The sequence below is a fragment of the Populus trichocarpa genome, chromosome 19, assembly GCF_000002775.5.
Source record: "Populus trichocarpa isolate Nisqually-1 chromosome 19, P.trichocarpa_v4.1, whole genome shotgun sequence".
Classification (NCBI taxonomy): domain Eukaryota; kingdom Viridiplantae; phylum Streptophyta; class Magnoliopsida; order Malpighiales; family Salicaceae; genus Populus; species Populus trichocarpa.
In genome coordinates this window covers 15,164,528-15,185,013 of record NC_037303.2, presented here as the reverse complement: position 1 = coordinate 15,185,013, position 20,486 = coordinate 15,164,528, and the positions used below count along the sequence as shown (strand labels likewise).

The following is a 20,486-nucleotide window of genomic DNA, read 5'->3' as shown; positions in this document are numbered from 1 at the left end:
AATTAAGGAAAAAGTACATAATAAATATAACTTTTTATATAAAAAAATATTGTAAGTATAATGTCGTATTTTTATATGCATAACTAATTTTTTAGCTAAATATCTGCGATCAGTACACATTTTAATATCTCTATTTCCTTTTATTACTAGATAAAAACTTTTAATTTTCTACAACATATTTTTTCCCCTCAATTTCACAAGTGTCTTGCCAATTTCATGAATCTGACAACGTTGGCCCTCCATGATGTATTGAGCGGAGTGGAATATTTGGTAACCCTCCATTATCCGCTTGAGCACGACAGCGTGCTATCATTTGTCCAAGTCTTAGATTTTGAGTTTTAATCGGGTTATCGGGTTGTCTAAGTTAATTTTAATTTTTTTAAAAAATTAAAACGACATTGTTTTAATAAAAAAATAAAAGTCAACGAGTTGCAACCGGGTTTTGAACCGAGTTTGCCGGGCTAACCAGGTCACCCCGGGTTTTAACTTTCCTAATTTTTTCTTAAACTTGGCCCGGTTCCAGCCCCGGGTTGACCCGCCGAGCTGACTTCAAAACTATGGCGCATTCAATCGTGTCAAGAACAAAAGCATTCATAGTTTTATTGAACAATTCAATTCACTTATCATGGTCCCTCAGCTAATAAAAATTAAGTTTGGAAGCCCAATTTGGGTTTAATTGAGAAGATTGTAATTTCAAGACATCAAATTTAATTTTTACCAAGATAATTCATTAAAATCAGGGGTAAAATCACAAGAAAATTGAAGTTTTGGGGTCAATTAGGGGTCAAATTAAAGATTTTCGCAGCTAAGGACTAGTTTGTAAAAGGCGCCGAACTCCAAGGGCTTAATTGGTTGAAACCAGGGGTGAAATTGAAAAAATTAGAAGTTTAATGGTTAATCAAGGGTTAGATTGCATAAATCCGAAACCAAGGACCAAAGTGCAAAAAGAGCTGAAATTCAGGGTTAAAATTGGAGTTCAGCAGGGGCTAAATTGCACTAAATCAAAGGTTTATGGCTAATTAAGGGTGCAATTGAATGAATGCGAAAGCTGAAGGACTCAATTAAAGTTTCACAAAAATCCCTTATTTAACAAAAAACGAAACCCTTTTTGCATTTAAAAAAATAAGAGAGAGAGAGAGAGAGAGCTAGATGACGTGTCGTCTTGTCACTGTTTATTTTCTTCCTCGATTTTGCCCGAGAATGTTGCTTGAGTGGTTACTTTTCAGGTGCATTTAATGCCTCATATGTCCACAAAAATAGACAACACAGGAACCAAAATAGTCACCTGACATCCCTTTATCCCCGAGTATGGTCCATTTAGGCATATTATCATCAAAACGACCTCGGCACTAGCCTAAAATAGCGAACTCAGACAGCCTTGAATTGTTAGATTTGACAGTTCATGGTGCTTACTTTGAACCAATGGTTAGAATCCTTACCAATAGAATCAAGGGCTGAAATTTTTTCCCTGTGCAGACAAGAATACATCTTCCACCCCCTATAAATAGGGGTGGATTTCATGGCCTGAGCAGGAAAAAAATCAGGTTCAAAGTCGGCCAAAACCAACCCCTCTACCCCCTGTTTCTGCAAATTTTTTTATCTCCCTCTTTCTCTTTGCCGTTCCAGCTACCAACCAGAGCCACCACCAGCTCCACCACAGGTAGCTAGCTTAACCACCACCCAGCCACCCCCATGCCTGAAACAACCACCTTTTCTTCCTTTCTCTCACTTCTGCAGAAGTCTTCCTCTTCTCCCTGTGAACAACTCAGGTCATCGTTCCTCGCAGCAATGCCGCCAGAACCACTAGTTAAGCCTCTTGATCATGGCCGAGACTCCTTCGAGTGAGCCAATCCTCCGTCAACCTCCATTTTCTGCAACCAATTTGGTTGCATGCAGAACGTCAACTACTATCACGTTTTGTAAATAATTAACATTGACTTTGGGTCGGGCCAGTGGTGGCCCAGCCCAAGTGTCTAGGCTGGGTCCGGCCCGGCCACCCAAAAAAAAAAAATTTGTGAGGCCGGTATTAGCCCACCTTTTCTGGTACTGAGCTTGGCCCAGCCCACATGTTTTAATAATACTTAATTAATATATATAATATTATATATTATATATGAAAATAAAAACGACAAATTTCCAATATTTTTTTTTCATGCATATGGTCAAATCCTAAAATTTTTCAAGCAAATTTTCTTAAAAAGAAAAAAAAATTGCATCTTGTTCATGTTTTAAAATGCAAAATAGATATTGTAACCAGTTTATGATTATCCATTAGGATTTGACCACAATATCAAAAATCCTTTCACCAATTTTTTTAGGGTCAAGATGTAAACTTTAATATTCATGGGGTGTAAAATTATACGATAAAGTACACCCTGGAGTATTAAAGATGGAAGGTGTAAAAATACGATATTAATTAAAATTCAGACTTTAAAATGGTTAGGATTTAACCCGATAAGGTAGAGATTTTTTTATAAAAAGAAATCTACCTTGAACCTTAGAAAAGATAAACGAATAGAAAATACTCAATTTTAAATAAAAAAAACAAATAATAATACAACTTATCTTATGATACATATGAAATATGCTTCCATCCTGAATATGACAAGAGCAGTATTCAACGTCGTAATGATTTCTCATTAAGTTGTTTTCACGTGTAAGTTTCGTTAATTGAATTTGTGATGCCCATCGATCATTTTTGCCATTATTATTAGTGTGATATGTTTAGTTTCCTTCCTCTTCCATTACCATCTTTAATAAATCGAAAGGAATAATAATAAAAAACTTAGAGCGGTCTCATGATCACCATTACTAAGTTTCTTTTCTTTAGTTAAACCTCAAAGAAAAGTTGGTGGTGAGCGGGTAGATGACAATTGACACAGATGCTCTGCATCTTCCTTAAGGGATCATTACTTCGATTAAATACTATTGTTTTCTATAATTGAATCACGATAAAATAAATACTGTACTCACTTGTTTGTGATAGATTACTTAAATAATCAATTTTAAAAAAAAAAACAAAAACAAAACATCACAGTCACTCAATACTTTTCCTAGTCCATCCTCAAGTCATTACCCTCCTCGTTTTTTTTCTTTCATTTTCACTTGATAAAAGACACCATTAATTGTGTGTTCCCTTCTCATATGTCATTACCCTCTTCGTTTCGTTCTTCCTCTTGATTCTCTTCCTTACCCATAAACTCTCCTCCCCATTTATTTCTATACAAATCGCAGTCTACCCCCTAAGCAATGGAACTACCAACTTTTCTTTCCACAAATATCAATAACCTTTATTCTCTAATAAAGAAATTTCTGGTTTCTGATGCTGTGTCTGAATACATTCGTTCGCCTTTTGATCTAACTAAGAAATTTATAGCTTCCGATGCAGTGTCTGATTTAACCCACAAGCTTTCTGATCAAATAAAGAAATTTCTCGCTCCCGAAACAGTGGTATATGTCCTCCGATGGTTTAAGAAAGAAAACGTTCCTATAATGGTTGCAGTGGTAGTGATAGTACTCCTGTTTCGTGGTTGCTGTGGAGGTTCTGCCAAGAATGTTAAAACAATGAAAGCGCCAGGGAGGAACTCTCGCATACCAAGGAGAAATTTTGAAGCAAGTCCTTCTGCTTATTTTAGGGGCTTGCGCAAGCGGTAGAAGATATATCGATCCTAAGCCTCCAATATGGTTGTTTCCAGTGACTTCTTCACCGGCAGCAGACCCTCTTTTCTTCTTCTCTTCATCGACCTTGCTGTGTTTTCTTCTTTTCGAGTGGTCTTTCAAAAGCTTTGATCTGTTCTAGCTAGTAGTAGTAGATGCCTTGGGGGGGTTAGCAGGATGGTATGCTGCATGGGATAGGCTGGGCTGGGGTGAGCTTGCTTCAACTTATATGTTTCAATAATAAAGTGAAATATTGGTCTTCATGATCAACCATATCCATTTCATCAATTCATATATATAGATTATATTTACATGACAATTGGCATACATTCTTGCGTCTTCCTTGAGTGAACATTGCTTCAATTAAATATGATTTGTTTTCTATAATTGAATCACGATAAAATGAATACTTACTCACTTGTTTGTCATAGATTACTTACTGGGCAACGAAAATTGTGAAACGATGATTTAAAGTCATTGAATGATTTTGCTTTCTATAATGTTCTTTACTCGGGATTTCGAAAACTTTCAAAATTCAATTGAAATGATTTTGTTTCGTTTAATTTGTTAGATCCCAGTTGGGAATTGGTGGATAATTTGGAAACCAATCCAAGGGTTTTCCAAATAATTCCTAATGTAGCCTGTATCAGCATGCGAAGGGGGAGAGAATGAGTCTTTTTTTTTTTATTATTATTATTAGTTGTTTATAGTCTTCTTTAAAAATCTTCCAATCAATTCTATCAATAGATATTTTTAAACCTGATCCAATCACTGATTTAGTCAAACTATTAAGTCACTAATTCATATCAATGAGTCAATAATCATGCGGGAGTAGTTGGATAGTTGGCATTATAATATATGTATGTTTTACCATATGTGAAGCATAAATAAATAATAACAAAGAAAATTATGCTATATTCTGTTTTGCTTTGTTTCTAGCTTCTGCTTTCTTTTTTCTATAGTTGGTGGGTTGAACATGACATCAATTCTAAGAGACGCGTACATCTAAAATATGTCTGACACTCGTATTTTCCAAATTACGTGAATATTCACAGTTATTAAATTAAATTAATTCAAGAAATTTAAGATAAAACTATTATTTTGCTTATGACCGTATAATTCTGATAAAAGCTTCTCAGTTAAGTTCTCTTACATCCTAATTGATAGTATCTTTTTAGCTAATGATACAGTTTTTAAAGCTAATATCTAGATTAAAAGGGCTCCTCTGAAAGTTCAGGTGTTTCTTTAATTAGTAGTTGAGGACAAAGTTAGTATTAGAGCTTGTCTTCATCACTAGATTTTTTGGCCGCTACTCAAGCTTTGTATGTCTTTTGCTTCTGATAGAGCACTTTTTTATATATTGTAACTTTTCTAGGAGTGTTTGGATGAAAATATTGGATTGATGGGGTATCTAATAATGTTTACTGAGCACACTAGGCTTATTGCTACTATAATGGTTCATAATGGTGCAATGCAAATTTCAAAGGTTAGCTTGGAGACTAATCTTCATTTGTACCAATTGGAGTATTTGATTGTTGAGGAACAATATTGTTTATGAGGAGGGAACTATAAACTTGTTTGATTATTTTTTCACCATCTTTTATCGGGTTACTATTTGGTTGTATATTCTGGATTCAAACTTTACTTATACAGGAAATGACATCTTAAGATATTTTGATGGTATCAAATTATGGTGTAATAAAAAATCTTAGTTAGTCATTTTAGGTTTTGCTTCTTCTTTTATAGTCTCTTTATTTCTGTTGTGGCAGACCATTTTTTTTCATTCTCTTTATTTTTTTTAGTTTTTTTTTATCATGTCCCTGTATTTTACATCAGCTCTTTTATGATCTTTTCTATATATTCTCGATAATTATCTAAAAAAACTGTTACTTTAGCTGTAATATTTTTTAAATTATACTCATAAATTTTCATAGTTATTAAATTATACTCGATTCAATGAATAGAATTGATTCTGATGTGAGTTAAGTTTATAGTAGAATTGAACATGAATTAAAACATATTTAATTCAGCATAATAAAAACTTAAATAAATCAATATTATTTTTAAAAAAAGAAAAACAAAACATCGCCGTAACCCGAGCCTTTTCCAAGTCAATCCTCAAGTGAAGTTATAACTACGTAAAAACCACAGTTTGTTTTTTTTCACTTGATAAGAGGCACCATTGATTGCGTTCCCTGCTCATATGTCATTACAAATTTACAATCTTCGTCTCTCGCATCCTCTTGATTCTCTTCCTTACCCAGAAACTCTCCTCCCCATTCATTTCTATACAAATCAGAGTCTACCCCCTAACAAGCAATGGAACCACCAACTTCTCTCTCCACGATTTTCAATTACCTTTTTGATCTAATAAAGAAAAATTTCTGGCTTCTGGTGCTGTGTCTGATTACAGACGTACGCCTTTTGATCTAACTAAGAAATCTATAGTGGTGTATGTCCTCCAATGGCTTAAGAAAGAAAACGTACCTATAATTGTTGCAGCGGTAGCGATACTACTCCTGTTCGGTAGTTGCTGCGGATGTCTTTCCAAGAGAGTTAAAACAATGAAAGCACCGGGGAGGAACTTGCGCATACCAAGGAGAAACTTTGAAGCAAGTCCTTCTGCTTATTTTAGGGGCTTGCGCATGCGGTAGAAGATATATCGATCCTAAGCCTCCAATATGGTTGTTTCCAGTGACTTCTACACCGGCAGCAGACCCTCTTTTCTTCATCGACCCTCCTGTATTTTCTTCTTTTCGAGTGGTCTTTCAAATTAAAGCTTTGATCTGTTCTAGCTAGTAGATGCTTTGGGGGCTTAGAAGGATGGTATGCTGGGCTGGGGTGAGCTTGCTTCAACCTACATGTTTCAATAATGAAAGTGAAATATTGGTCTTCATGATCAACCATATCCATTTCATCAGTTCATATATATATATAGATTATATTTACATTTGTTGCAATAATAACAATTAGTTGGCAACTATAACCACAATCTCTGACTCGCTCTTAATCTTTACAATATTAACACCAGTTTTACAAGCTGTTCATGGATCCAAAAACATAAGCCTTTGCTTTTGTTTTTTTTTTTTAGGATTTTGGGTTCTTTGACAAGCCCGTGTTTTTTTTCATTGGGTTAGGGGATATTCTGGATTTGGCCCATTTTGTTTCTTGGATAAGGCTTATGTGGGTTGTAGCAAATGGGCTGGATTTAGTTTCCTTAGGTTTATTCATCACGGTCCGTGGGCTGCGTGATGGACTGTAGGCTTGGATTTTCTTTAATGAATATCGGGCTATAGCTTTATTAATCTGGGTTTAATGGGCTTGGGTCAAGTATATATTGTGCATTGTGGCCAAGTTTTTTTATTTTTTAAAAATATTTGAACTTAATAATAATTATATTAAATCTATTAAGACTTTGGTCTAATAAACTAGCCTATTGAAACCATATACCAAAAAAATATATATAAAAACTCATGTTTCTTTTCTAAAAGAACAAAAAAAAAAAAACAATGATAAAATTCAACAATTTCCAAGAATTGTTTTTAACAAAAAGGCCCAAACTCATTTTTTCTACTTGGTTTAAAGCACAATTCTTATCATAGTAGATTCAACACCCATTCTTTTAACAACATTGATGAAATTTCTTCTTTGAAGGATAAACACTATTTTCTCTCTCTTTAAAAAAAAAAAAAGAATGTATGTCTAGATTTAAATTCAAATAATATTTTTATCAATTTTGATGAAACCTTTTTTTAGAATTTAACATCAATATCTTTGAAGAGTTTTTTTTATTTTTAGAGACTGATGTCATTTTCTGACATGTTTAAAAACCGACATCAAATTTTTAAAAAAATATTAGAAATTAGAAATAAAAAATATAAATTAAAAGCAATAAGGATAATTAAGAGCAATAAAAAAAGATAAATTGAAAAAAAAAACACATAGTAAAAATAATATTCCATAAAAAAAATATAGTAAAGATGATATCGTTTATCATGTACATAACAAACTCTTTAATTAAATATCTAGAACCAGTACACATTTTAGAATTTATAGATTTCTTTAATTACTAGATAGAAATTCTTAGTTTCCCACGATATACCTTTTTTTTTTAATTACTAGATAGAATCTCTCAATTTCCCACGATCGATATACTTTTTCCTCTCAATTTCACAGGAGTCTCAGCCGACATTCCTTGTGATACGAGGGACCATCCTTGTTTTACTTGTTTCCCTAGTCTCGCCGATTTCTTGAATCTGATAACGTTGGCCCTCCATTATCTTTCAGTGGAGTGGAATATTTGGTAATCCTCCATTATCTCCTTGAGCACGATAGCGTGTTACTAGTGATTTTGGATATTTGCTTTCTTCAAGGAGTCTCGAGCAATTAAATACTGAACTTACTTTGACCCTCGGACACAATATGTTTAATCTTAGGGCACTGTAAGTATAGGTAGTCAAGGAGCAAAGCGACATGTGAAGGGTTCAAAATAGCAGCAGCTGCTGAAAAATACAATAACAAGGATCGAAGAGCAGCCATAGGTATTAAGCTCAGAAACTTTAAGTGAAATTGCAGTACTAGTGCACAACTAGCAGTAAGGTGCGTGTGCTTTTGTAGTCAGACACAAGAGTTTGCATTAATTGTAGTATTGATGGACAAAAAGGATAGACTAACACCGCAGGAAATGGGGTTTAATCACGCATTTCGATACAGTTCCAACACAGACATAACGAATTAGAGATTGAGAACATCTGAAACTAAAAGGAGAGAATAGAAAAGAATTGTAGTATTCATAGCTTGACTAGCGTTAGTCACTGATCAATTTGATTGATATTTTGTGTCATAAAAGCAGATAAATTAAGCTCTATTCTCCAATTCAATTCCCTTCTCATTTACAAATGAATCTTGCAATCAAATTCCATTATCTTCATCCATTCCAGAAATTCTTCAATTTCAATTTCAATGCTTGCTTCAGAAATTTAGAAGTGATTGACCTGTTTATTTTTGTAACGCTTGTGATTCTTCCAACAACACAACTCGATCCAGAGTATTGCTTTAAGAGTTTGAGAGAAATTAGTACTACATTGACCAATAATTAAGCTTGCAAGAATTTTCAATAATTCAACAAGCTATACAGGACGTTCTCATCAATGTCACAAATAAAACGCAACTTGAAAGAAAGATTCTCAATTTCTTCCAGAGAATTAGGTTAGCCAACAAGCGCAAAGAAGACAAACCTCTTTCTCAGATAAAGATTAGGAAAGGTTTCAGAATGCTTTTGATCAATACTTGTTCCTGTATGCAGATACATGAAAAACAAAATCAGAAATGCACAGACTTGCCATTGATTGGCCAATGAAAAATGATATCGCAATCTTCCTAGCTAGACAGCTACTGTTATTCTTAGCATTGCCGTACGTGAAACTCGATCATTGCTGGACTGACTCATGCATGGAAACTCAGAATTTCCTCCATTAAAGCAGTAATGAATAATGAGTGTAGTATACATTCGGACATTTTGGAAAACAAAAGGGTTAGCAGAAACTCAAGGAGCGTATGATAGATCATGCCATTTAATTGATTGTGAATGTTCTAGCCGAATTTGAGGATAAAAAAGGAAGGAGTCTGCAGCTGCATGAATTAGAACCCATTTGTCAACAATTAGGTAATCAAATAATCAAACTTTGCAAAAAAAAATTCCTTCCACGGTGTTTAGCCTAATTAGCTGATGTCCACACTATATATTGTGATGACTTCGATCAAGCAATTAAAAAATACCTAAAAGGCATAATCATAAGGTGTGCAAAATACCTAATAATTCCTCTTTAATTGAGTAATCCTTTTAAAATTGTGATAACCATAAATGTTTAAGTTTAAATTTTGATAAATAAAAAACATGTTTAAAAATAAAATCAATCTCATAAGAAATTGTAATAGTATAATTTCTGATGAAATTATGTTTAAGATCAAGAAAGTCCACACATTAGTAAGGCGAGCCCACTATACTGTCGCATGCAATGATTTGGAAGAAATTATAAAAAAAATATCAATTTAAAAAATGAAAATGATTATTTTTTAAAGTATTTTTTATTTTAAAATATATTAAAATAATATTTTTTTTATTTTTAAAAAATTATTTTTGATATTAACACATCAAAATGATCTGATAATATTAAAAAAATATTAATTAAAAAAATAAAAAATTTTAAATTTTTTTAACACAATATCAATATCAAATATTGCCGACAAATCCACATCCACAGCGTTACAATTTTTCCATCCCCATTGACCCGTCTACACTATTCAGCCCCTTAAGCAAGATAGAGTGTGAACGTTGGACTTACCGACAATAATTTGGAAAGGGGAAGCAAAGATGATTTGGAAATTTCAACAGTGTCAAGCACCAGAGAAACAGGAGTTAATTTACATTTATGATGATATTATGATTGTGATCGATGAAAATCTTATTTTGTAAGCTATAATTATAAATTCTTTGTGTTTTATTTTATGATGAAATGTTTAAGGTTTTAGTATAATTAATAATATAAATTATAAAAACTCACTTAATAATTTAAGTTTTTGAATTGAATTGGTTCTTTGATATGGTGTTAAAACCTTGAATACCCATCATTTACTAGTTCAAAAATTTTATGCAGATCTGCAGATGTATGAATCATCAACCTGACGTTTGTTACATGAAGTTAATTTCTAGCAAAGGCCCCACTGGTAAATGAAGTTACGAGTCGTGACTTGATCATGAACAAACTAAGACAACTCTCTCGTAATGTGTTAAAAGGCATCTAATTTAACAAATTAAGAGTTCAAGGGGTGTAAATTCAATGTTTGAAAGAACAAGGATCTAAATCAAATCGGTCGAAGTTCAGGAGGTATCGTAAATTCGTAATTATGCTTATAGTAATTAATGACTGCATAGTGCAGTACGATAGCAATCGACAAATGAGAAAGGAAATTCAGCAGAAGATTGCAATGAACCGTAGGGGACCGGAAGAGAACCAACGGACAAAGAACTCTCCGAATTCAATTCGAAGTACAGACTTAAACCAGCCTTTGCATTGGAGAACGTTAGCCAAACAACGGCCCTCTAAGCCCTAACCTAAACTTTACTCTTGTTCGTAGTTGAAGCAACAAGAACAAGACCCACTTTATATGCATACAGCTCACCACACTGGAACCAAGTTCCAATTCCCAACACATGAAAAAGCCTTTCATATTTGCACATTCAACCCCTTTGAAAGCAAATCCCGGCATGGTTGTTTAAATGTTAGACTAGGTGGGAGGAAATACTCCCAATTGAGACCAGCTTTTTACCCTCCTTTCTAACATTACATAGCTCGTGAAAATACTTGGCCAATAAGAGATTGACAAAGTGTTCAAACCTCAGACTTGCTCGCTGCATTACTGACCCCACTTGGCCTAAACCCTCTCAGTCCTTGCAGTCAGCTTGACCCACATCTTTCAGGTGCCATTCCTTGTGCAAGCAAGCTTTATTGCTCAACAACAAATCAAGTTCATGAGAGTGCAGACTCATCAGACATGTTCTACATTCTTTAAATCGCACGCACATGAATTATGCTATCTTTATAAAATAATTTTCGACAATATATTTTCCCCCCTCAATTTCACAAGAGTCTTAGCCCACGTCCACTGAGTGCCAAAAATGACCGTGCCATGAAAAACAATTGTGATACGAGGAACCATCCTTCGTTTTACTTGTTTCCATGGTCTCCCCAATTTCTTGAATTTGACAACGTTGGCCCTCCATTATGTATTTAGTGGAGTGGAATATTTGGTAGCCCTCCATTATCCCCTTGAGCACGATAGCGTCAAGTAGACTAGCGTATTTAACTGTGTCGAGAACGAGAGCATTCATAGTTTTATTGAACAATTCAATTCACTTATCATGGTCCCTTAGCTAATGAAACAGTAGCAGCAGCAGCAGAGTTAGCAACAATAAAGATGACAATAACAGAGTTCTCAACAACAACATTGTTGAGGAGAGCAGTCCTGGTAGCAGTAGTGTTTTCATCTATATTACTAAAATACAAAGAAGAACAAAAATAAAATATAATTTGAGACGTGTATAGAAACTGTCTTTTAAGTATATTTTCTCAACATAAGGCTATTCTCCAGAATTCAACAAGTTCCTCCTCTAAAATGAGAGTTACATAAACAATAAACCAAGATAAAAAAGAAATACCAACAAACTTTTCGAACATAGAAAAATAATATTATAATTTTTTAAGTATAAGTGCAAAATATATATATATATATAGACAGCTAACATGTTACAGCTAAACAAAAAAAAAATTAAAAAATTAAAGAGCTGTTATAATAGTTAAAAAAAAATAAAAGAACTGTTAGGAAATTAAAGAGTTGTGACTGTTAAAAAGTTTTTAAAATAAAAAAGTTGTTAGGATTTTGTGACTGTTAAAAAACTAATTTCAAGTGTTTAAAAAATAGTTTAAAGGCCAAAAACAAATTAATGTTGCAGATAAAAGGTTCAAAAAGTATAGGCGTTGTCTCGCGCGTGTAGGAGGACAATCAAAGGTTTTCCTCTTGCTTGGCTCAACGTTATGCCCGTGAGCCCACTATGCTTTCCTTGCCGGTTACTATTCCATATCAAAATTTACTATATTAGATAAATGTTTTATTTTTTTAATATGAAATAAAAACTGTTTGAAATATTCTTTATTATTTATAATAGAATTAACTGGGTTTTTTTATGGCTAGTTAATATATATATTCGATGAGCATTTTTTGTTTAAGTTTAATCTCGATAAATAAAAATCCTAAAACTGTAACACTATAATTTCTCAAAAAAGTGTGCTTAACACAAAGGAAGTCAACAATGTGTAAGTCCATAGGACTTGCACATTAGTAAAGCGAGCCCACAATAATATTGTCGCATCCTATGATTTGATTTCGGAAAGGGAGAAGAAATTATTGATGAATTGGTAATTAATTTCAGATTTGTAATATTCGAATGAAATTAAGAAGAAGATTCCAATCATGTTTTCCATCCTATAAATGAAGGAGCCTACCATTACTTTATTATTATCTCTTGAAAAAACACACAACCATGACGTCCCTGCTACACAAACCATTCTTCTCAATCTTTCTCCACGTCCTGTTTTTGCTCCTTCACATGTTCTACTACTCTTCTTTCTTTGTTATTGCTGATCACACTTCCTCTAAAACTTCAATATTTGGTACGGCTATAAGTGCTGCCAATTCCAAAGTTGCTGGAGGTAATAATACAGAAGCTGAGGCTCTTCTTAAATGGAAGGCAAGTCTTGACAACCAAAGCCAATCTCTTCTTTCTTCTTGGTTCGGCATCAGCCCTTGCATTAACTGGACTGGAATCACTTGCGACAGTTCTGGAAGCGTCACCAACTTGAGCCTTCCACACTTTGGCTTGAGAGGTACGCTTTATGATCTCAACTTCTCATCCTTCCCCAATCTTTTCTCTCTCAATCTCCAGAGGAATTCAATTCATGGAACCGTTCCATCAGGCATTGATAATCTACCCAAGATTACTGAGCTCAATTTATGTGATAATAATCTCACGGGAAGCATCCCATCTAAGATAGGCTTAATGAAAAGTCTCAACATCTTGTATCTGTGTGGAAATATTCTTAGTGGCTCCATCCCATGTGAAATTGGAAAGTTGACGTCTCTTTCCCTTCTTTCATTATCTGCAAATAATCTCACTGGTGTGATCCCCTTCTCTATTGGAAACTTGACAAACTTATCCTTGCTTCACCTCTTTCAAAACCAGCTCTCTGGTCCCATCCCTTCTTCTATCGGGAACATGAGCTTTCTCATTGATCTACAACTACAACAAAATAATCTCACTGGTTTTATCCCCTCCTCTGTTGGAAATTTGAGGAGTCTATCGATACTCTATCTTTGGGGTAATAAACTCTCTGGTTCCATTCCTGGAGAAATTGGGTTGCTAGAATCACTCAATGATCTTGACTTTTCAAGTAATAATTTAACCGGTGCAATCCCTAATTCAATAGGAAACTTAACGAACTTATCATTTTTCCACCTTTTTCAAAATCAACTCTCTGGTCCCATTCCTACCTCTATTGGGAATATGATTATGCTCATTGATGTAGAGCTCGGACAAAATAATCTCATTGGTTCAATCCCCTCCTCTGTTGGAAATTTGAGGAACCTATCAATATTCTATCTTTGGCGTAACAAACTCTCTGGTTCCATTCCTAAAGACATTGGATTGCTAGAATCTCTCTATGATCTTGACTTTTCAAGTAATATTTTAACCGGTGAAATCCCTAATTCAATTAAAAACTTGACAAATCTATCTTTTCTCTCCCTTTATCAAAACCAACTATCTGGTCCTATACCTTCTTTTATTGGGAACATGAGCATGCTCGTTGATATAGAACTAGATGAAAACAATCTCAATGGTTTGATCCCCTCCTCTATTGGAAATTTAAAAAACCTATCCTTTCTCTATCTAGGTGAAAATAATTTATATGGATATGTTCCTTCAGAAATAGGAAAGCTTAAATCTCTAGAGAAATTGACCTTCGGTGAGAACAAACTTCGCGGATCATTGCCCCTAAAGATGAACAATCTTACCCATTTGAAGTTTTTGGATTTGTCTTACAATGAATTCACGGGTCATTTGCCACAAGAGCTATGCCATGGAGAAGTACTTGAAAGATTTATTGCTTGTAACAACTATTTCTCCGGTTCCATCCCGAAAAGCTTGAAAAACTGTACCGGTTTACACCGACTAAGACTTGATAGGAATCAATTGACAGGAAATATTTCTGAGGATTTTGGCATCTATCCACATTTGAATTATGTTGATTTGAGTTACAATAATTTTTATGGCGAGCTTTCTTTGAAATGGGGAGATTATCGTAACATAACGAGCTTGAAAATCTCAAACAATAATGTTTCTGGGGAGATACCAACAGAGCTCGGGAAGGCTACTCAATTACAATTGATTGATCTGTCCTCAAATCACTTAGAAGGAACCATCCCAAAAGAATTAGGGGGGTTGAAGCTGTTGTACAACCTTACTCTTAGCAACAACCATCTTTCAGGTGCCATTCCCTCAGACATCAAGATGCTTTCTTCCCTCAAAATCCTTGATTTAGCATCTAATAATCTAAGTGGATCGATTCCAAAACAACTTGGGGAGTGCTCAAATTTATTGTTGCTGAACCTCAGTAATAATAAATTTACAAATAGCATTCCACAGGAGATGGGCTTTCTGCGTTCTCTTCAAGATCTTGATCTTAGTTGCAATTTCTTAGCTCAAGAGATACCGTGGCAACTTGGGCAACTGCAAATGTTGGAAACTCTGAATGTCTCTCACAACATGCTTTCTGGATTGATTCCGCGCACTTTCAAAGATCTATTAAGCTTGACAGTTGTGGATATATCATACAATGAGCTACATGGCCCTATTCCCGATACCAAAGCCTTCCACAACGCTTCATTTGAGGCATTAAGGGATAATATGGGTATATGTGGCAACGCCAGTGGTCTAAAGCCATGCAATCTTCCAAAAAGCAGCAGAACTGTTAAGAGAAAGAGCAACAAACTTGTTATTTTGATTGTACTCCCTCTTTTAGGAAGCTTACTATTAGTGCTTGTTGTGATTGGAGCTTTATTCATTCTCCGCCAAAGAGCTAGGAAGAGAAAAGCTGAGCCAGGGAATATTGAACAAGATCGAAACTTATTCACGATATTGGGCCATGATGGGAAGTTGTTGTATGAGAATATCATTGCAGCTACCGAGGAATTCAATTCCAACTACTGCATTGGTGAAGGAGGATATGGAACTGTTTATAAAGCAGTGATGCCAGCAGAACAGGTGGTTGCTGTGAAGAAACTTCACCGGTCACAAACAGACAAGTTGTCCGATTTTAAAGCTTTTGAAACGGAAGTTTGTGTTTTGGCAAATATTCGACATCGAAATATCGTGAAGCTGTATGGATTTTGCTCACATGCAAAGCACTCTTTTTTGGTTTATGAGTTCATAGAAAGAGGAAGCTTGAGAAAGATCATAACCAGTGAGGAACAAGCAATTGAGCTGGATTGGATGAAAAGGCTAAATGTTGTGAAAGGGATGGCTGGAGCTTTATCCTATCTACACCATTCTTGCTCTCCTCCGATCATTCATCGAGACATTACCAGCAATAATGTCCTTCTGGATTTGGAATATGAGGCACATGTCTCTGACTTTGGCACAGCTAGACTGTTGATGCCTGACTCATCCAATTGGACCTCATTTGCAGGTACTTTTGGATATACTGCTCCAGGTGCGTAGCTTTACTTCAACATTAAGTTCCTACTTCCTATAATAGTATGTTTTTAGCTTATATTATAAATACTTAAGTAATTTTTTTTTTCAATTTTATTTCTATCAACTATGTAATAAATACACAGCATAACCATTTTTTTTGGCAGAGCTAGCTTACACGATGAAAGTGACTGAAAAATGTGATGTCTATAGCTTCGGAGTGGTAACAATGGAAGTGATGATGGGAAGGCACCCAGGCGATCTCATCTCCACAATCTCATCACAAGCATCTTCCTCATCATCTTCGAAGCCACCGATTTCTCAACAGACATTGTTGAAGGATGTGCTTGACCAACGCATCTCGCTTCCTAAAAAAGGAGCAGTAGAGGGTGTTGTCCATATCATGAAGATAGCACTTGCATGCTTGCATCCCAATCCGCAATCCCGACCTACAATGGGAAGAATTTCTTCGGAGCTTGTGACTCAGTGGCCTTCTCTGCCAAAGGAATTTTACACAATCAGTTTGGAAGATCTGTTCTTACATACAGTTAGTGTGGTCGACTGACCAGTTTTTTGTGGGGTTTAACTTCTTCTCTTCAACTATAGATTTGAGCAATAAATTCTGTAATTTGATGTAGACTATGTTCATGGGTTGGCTTTTTTTTTTTTTTTTTTAAAGAATGTCAAAAAATACCTGTTATGAAAGATAAGTGAAACAACAATTAATTAAGAAATGATCATGCTATATTTTCAAATTTGACAAAACTGTGCTCCTTGTTTCGGTTTTGAATGTAGAAAGAGCAAGATTAAAACCCATAGTCCTTTCTACAATTCATTATGATCTCCCCATCAGTTCCAGTAAGTGGCTTCATATTTCTCATCTTGATCATGTGCTTTGTTATCCATGATGATAATAATTTTTTTCTTTATTTTCTTGGTTACCAAATAACAATGTTACCCTTTCCATTTCATGCCAATGGGATTACGTGCATAAACAAAGATTAATTCAATACAGAAAGCATGTAGAAGTGAACATTTTCCATTGCCAGTCCCGAAAAACAAATGCGTGTAAATTTTAAGAAGGATTCACCACTCTGCAATTCATTCTGATCTCTCCATTGCCAATGAGAGACATCATATTTCCCATTTTATTCACCAAATCCACAAAATATTTCGTATCGAAACTTGTTGAAGTTGAATCAAATGGTTTCCTAACATCGTCTCCTCCACTTCGTGGGCAACATGAGCTCAAGGAGGTAGCAAAGTTGGTGTATGTATCAGTTTCATTGTAAATTCGATAGCAGAAAGTGACTCACCAAGCAAGTCCAATTGAGTGACTTGTTGAGAGGACAACTAGATCATGAAGGTCTAGTCCATGAGATTGGTAGCTACAGAGAAGCTGTGATAAGTTAAAAAATGGAGGGGGAAGATTGCTGTTTGCGTCATTTTTGCTTGTTGTTCTTGTATCATTTCTTCCTAAATAAGCTGTGGGTGTATGATGTACAATGTTCTTGAAAACAATGTACATATCAGTGGAAAATCCATGATTTCAATACATTTATGGGCAAAAACTTTGTGAGGGCACATGATTGAGCACTTGTCAATAAACATTGTGTCATTTGATCTCACAGTCTTAATAAGGATATTGAATAGAGGCTAAGGAACAATGGTGGCTGAGGAAGCAGAGGGTCATTCTCTTTGTCTAGCCAGGACCAAAAGGGTGAAAGAGAGATGTTTAGAAAAAAAAAATTAATTAAGCAATTAATTCATATCAAATAGAATCACTATTGAATATTGTTTTTTTTTCTTTTTTCTGTATTTTTTTTTCTTCAAGTATTTTTTTTTCCTCTTATTTGATCTTATTCTTGTTTATTGCCTTAGCTATTAGCTTTATGATATTTTCAATATACTTTTGATGATTATTAAAAATAAAAAGACTATTGAATATTGTTTTTGTTGTGCATTCCTCTCTCTCTCTCTCTCTCTCTCTCTCTCTCTCTCTCTCTCTCTCTCTATATATATATATATATATATTAAGCTTGTATTAAGCAGTCTAACTATCAAATAAATCAAACCCAAAATCTAACACATGCATCTTCTCTCTTTTTTTTCAAATGGGATTTTAATTTGTTGCCTTTAACATCATATAATTAAGAGAGTTCATAAATTCCAACTAACATATATACATCACTTGACCAATCACCACTTCCAACTATATTTAGTACAGTTTGTTTCAAGACTCCAAGTTGATATGCCATATTCAGATGCCATCAAGGAGCTTAATTAATTCGTTCGATCGATTAATGGTGTCTCCCTGCTACAAATTTTTGCCCTCCTAACCCTGCTTTGCCTAACAACAATGGTGGATGGTGCAATCCTCCTCTCCAACACTTTGATATGGCTGTGCCTGCTTTCTTGCAAATTGCTCAATACCGTGCTGGAATTGTTCCTGTAGCATTTAGGAGGTAAATCTTGCTCACAGATTTTACAATTTTCCTTCTGTTTTTCATTTTATTTCAATTAAAGTTAGGATATATTCTAGGATAATCTTTCTGCCATTAACTAATGCATCTGCCACTATAATATTTAAGCTTGGTTAATTAGTGGGCATTTAAGTGCTTCTTATTATACAAACTGAGAGGCAAAGGGGGGCTTTTGGTGAAGGTTTGGAAGAGAGTGACCATGTAAAGCTGAGGTAGCTAGATTAAGAACATGTTTTTCAAAAAATATAAAATTTTTTTTTTTTGTTAAAATTTAATATGGTTTGTATGTTTTGGATTGTTTTGATGTGCTGATGTCAAAAATGATTTTTTTAAAAAAAATCATTGGCATGTATTTCGACACAAAAAATTATTTAAAAAGCAACCGCTACCACACTGACAAGTTATTTAAATATGCACCCGCTTGGCTGCCTTTTCACATATATATTTATCTCATTCAAGAGTAATTTACACTTTCCGTTGTAGTCTTAATTGCATCGATATGCATTAAGATGAGATTGCTACATAAATACAGTTTTACATGGCCAAAAAGTATTGAATTTTCTAATAAATTTTTTTCTCAAATTAAAATATTTATATTCATTTTCCACTCGAAAATAACTCATATGGATGGATCAAGACATTGCCTTCTCCATTCAATCAAACTAGCTTTATTACCAAATCAAACCCGGTATAGTTTAATTAAAATTTATTAAAAGATAATAAGAGTTTCTTTAATTATTTAAATTTTTAAATTAAGATGATTTTTTTGATAAAATATAAAAAGATTAAGATTGATTTTTACATAAAAATAAAAATAAAAATTGCTTAGAATAGGATTCAAGATTTCAAGTCTTAGCGTACTTTTATTATATATATAATTCACCTACTAAATCAATGAATTGAACTATGATTCGACAATCCAAGATCTTGACAGAGTTTTACAACTATGTAATTAGAAATTAGAAGGGAAAAAAACACTAAAAAGTCTGGATATTTTGTAAAAATATTTTTTAATTAGAATATATCAAGAGTGGTTTTCAATTAAAATATATTAAAATAATATTTTTTTTAATTTTTTAATTTTTAATAATGTTTTTATATTATATATATGATCTATTAAATCAATGAATTGAACTATGATTTGACGAACTAAGATCTTGGTCTGGGCATTTTATAAAAGTATTTTTTAATTAAAAATATATTAAAATAATTTTTTTATTTTTTTATTTTTAATATCAAAATATTAAAATTATCATAAATCATCTAAAAAAAATAATTCAAACGAAAAGCATTTTAAAAAACAAGTTGAACCATGTAATTGTGTTGATATTGAAGTGTATAATGCTTTTTAAAATGATTTTCTCTTAAAAATATATTAAAATAAATTTTCTTACATCAACATATTAAAACCTTTAAAAAAATACTAAAAACAAAAATATCAAATTAATATTTTTCAATTCCGTAAATACAATTTCAAACTAAAAACAAACCGTTAAAAGCCTGAGAGAGTAACAGGGGAGGGATTCGTGTTTGTCCCATCAAAGTGTATTGAAAACCTTTGGAGTACTTATCATACAAATCCATTTTCACCAATGACGTATGATAATTGCAATTTTGCATCTGGCAAAATCTAATCAAATAAGTAAAAAAAAGCAAAGCTCATACGGTTAGTCATGAACATTAATCAAAAGTGAGAGCAGCCACTCATTATGGCATTTTTTGACCCGGGATTTCAAAAATCAACCCATGCAATGAGCAAAGTGATGAATCTAAATTTAACGGGTAAAAAAAAACTATCAAATATCCAAAAAAAAATTACTCTCCTATAAAAATATGAGCCCAAGTTGCCACCTATGTCTATGTTGGGCACGCGCCTAGCCTTGTTAGGTATGCTATATGCCCAGCACCCTTAAGGGCTTTGGTACACACTTGAGCCTAATGATCCAATACATATTAGGCTCTGGATCATTAGGCTCAAGCACTGCGTTGGGTTTATTTTCTACTCCAAGCTTAGACAACTCACTTGAGCTTAGCACTTT

General features: G+C 33.9%; 2 protein-coding genes across 2 annotated transcripts in view; both read left to right on the top strand.

Annotated features, from left to right (window-relative positions):
* The window catches only part of LOC127904804 (uncharacterized), a 40,182-nt gene extending 36,206 nt beyond the window's left edge, over positions 1-3,976 (top strand). Inside the window, exon 3 of the mRNA XM_052449693.1 lies at positions 3,638-3,976. Coding sequence (XP_052305653.1) covers positions 3,638-3,654 — 17 coding nt within the window. The 3' untranslated portion in view covers positions 3,655-3,976. The remainder of the gene's footprint in view (positions 1-3,637) is intronic.
* Positions 3,977-12,737: 8,761 nt separating this feature from the next.
* On the top strand, positions 12,738-16,795 carry LOC7498127 (probable leucine-rich repeat receptor-like protein kinase At1g35710). The gene is made up of 2 exons (XM_024591102.2): positions 12,738-15,983; positions 16,132-16,795. The coding sequence occupies exons 1-2, from the start codon at positions 12,758-12,760 to the stop codon at positions 16,527-16,529; spliced, it is 3,624 nt and encodes a 1,207-aa protein (XP_024446870.2). The 5' UTR covers positions 12,738-12,757; the 3' UTR covers positions 16,530-16,795.
* Positions 16,796-20,486: the final 3,691 nt, after the last annotated feature.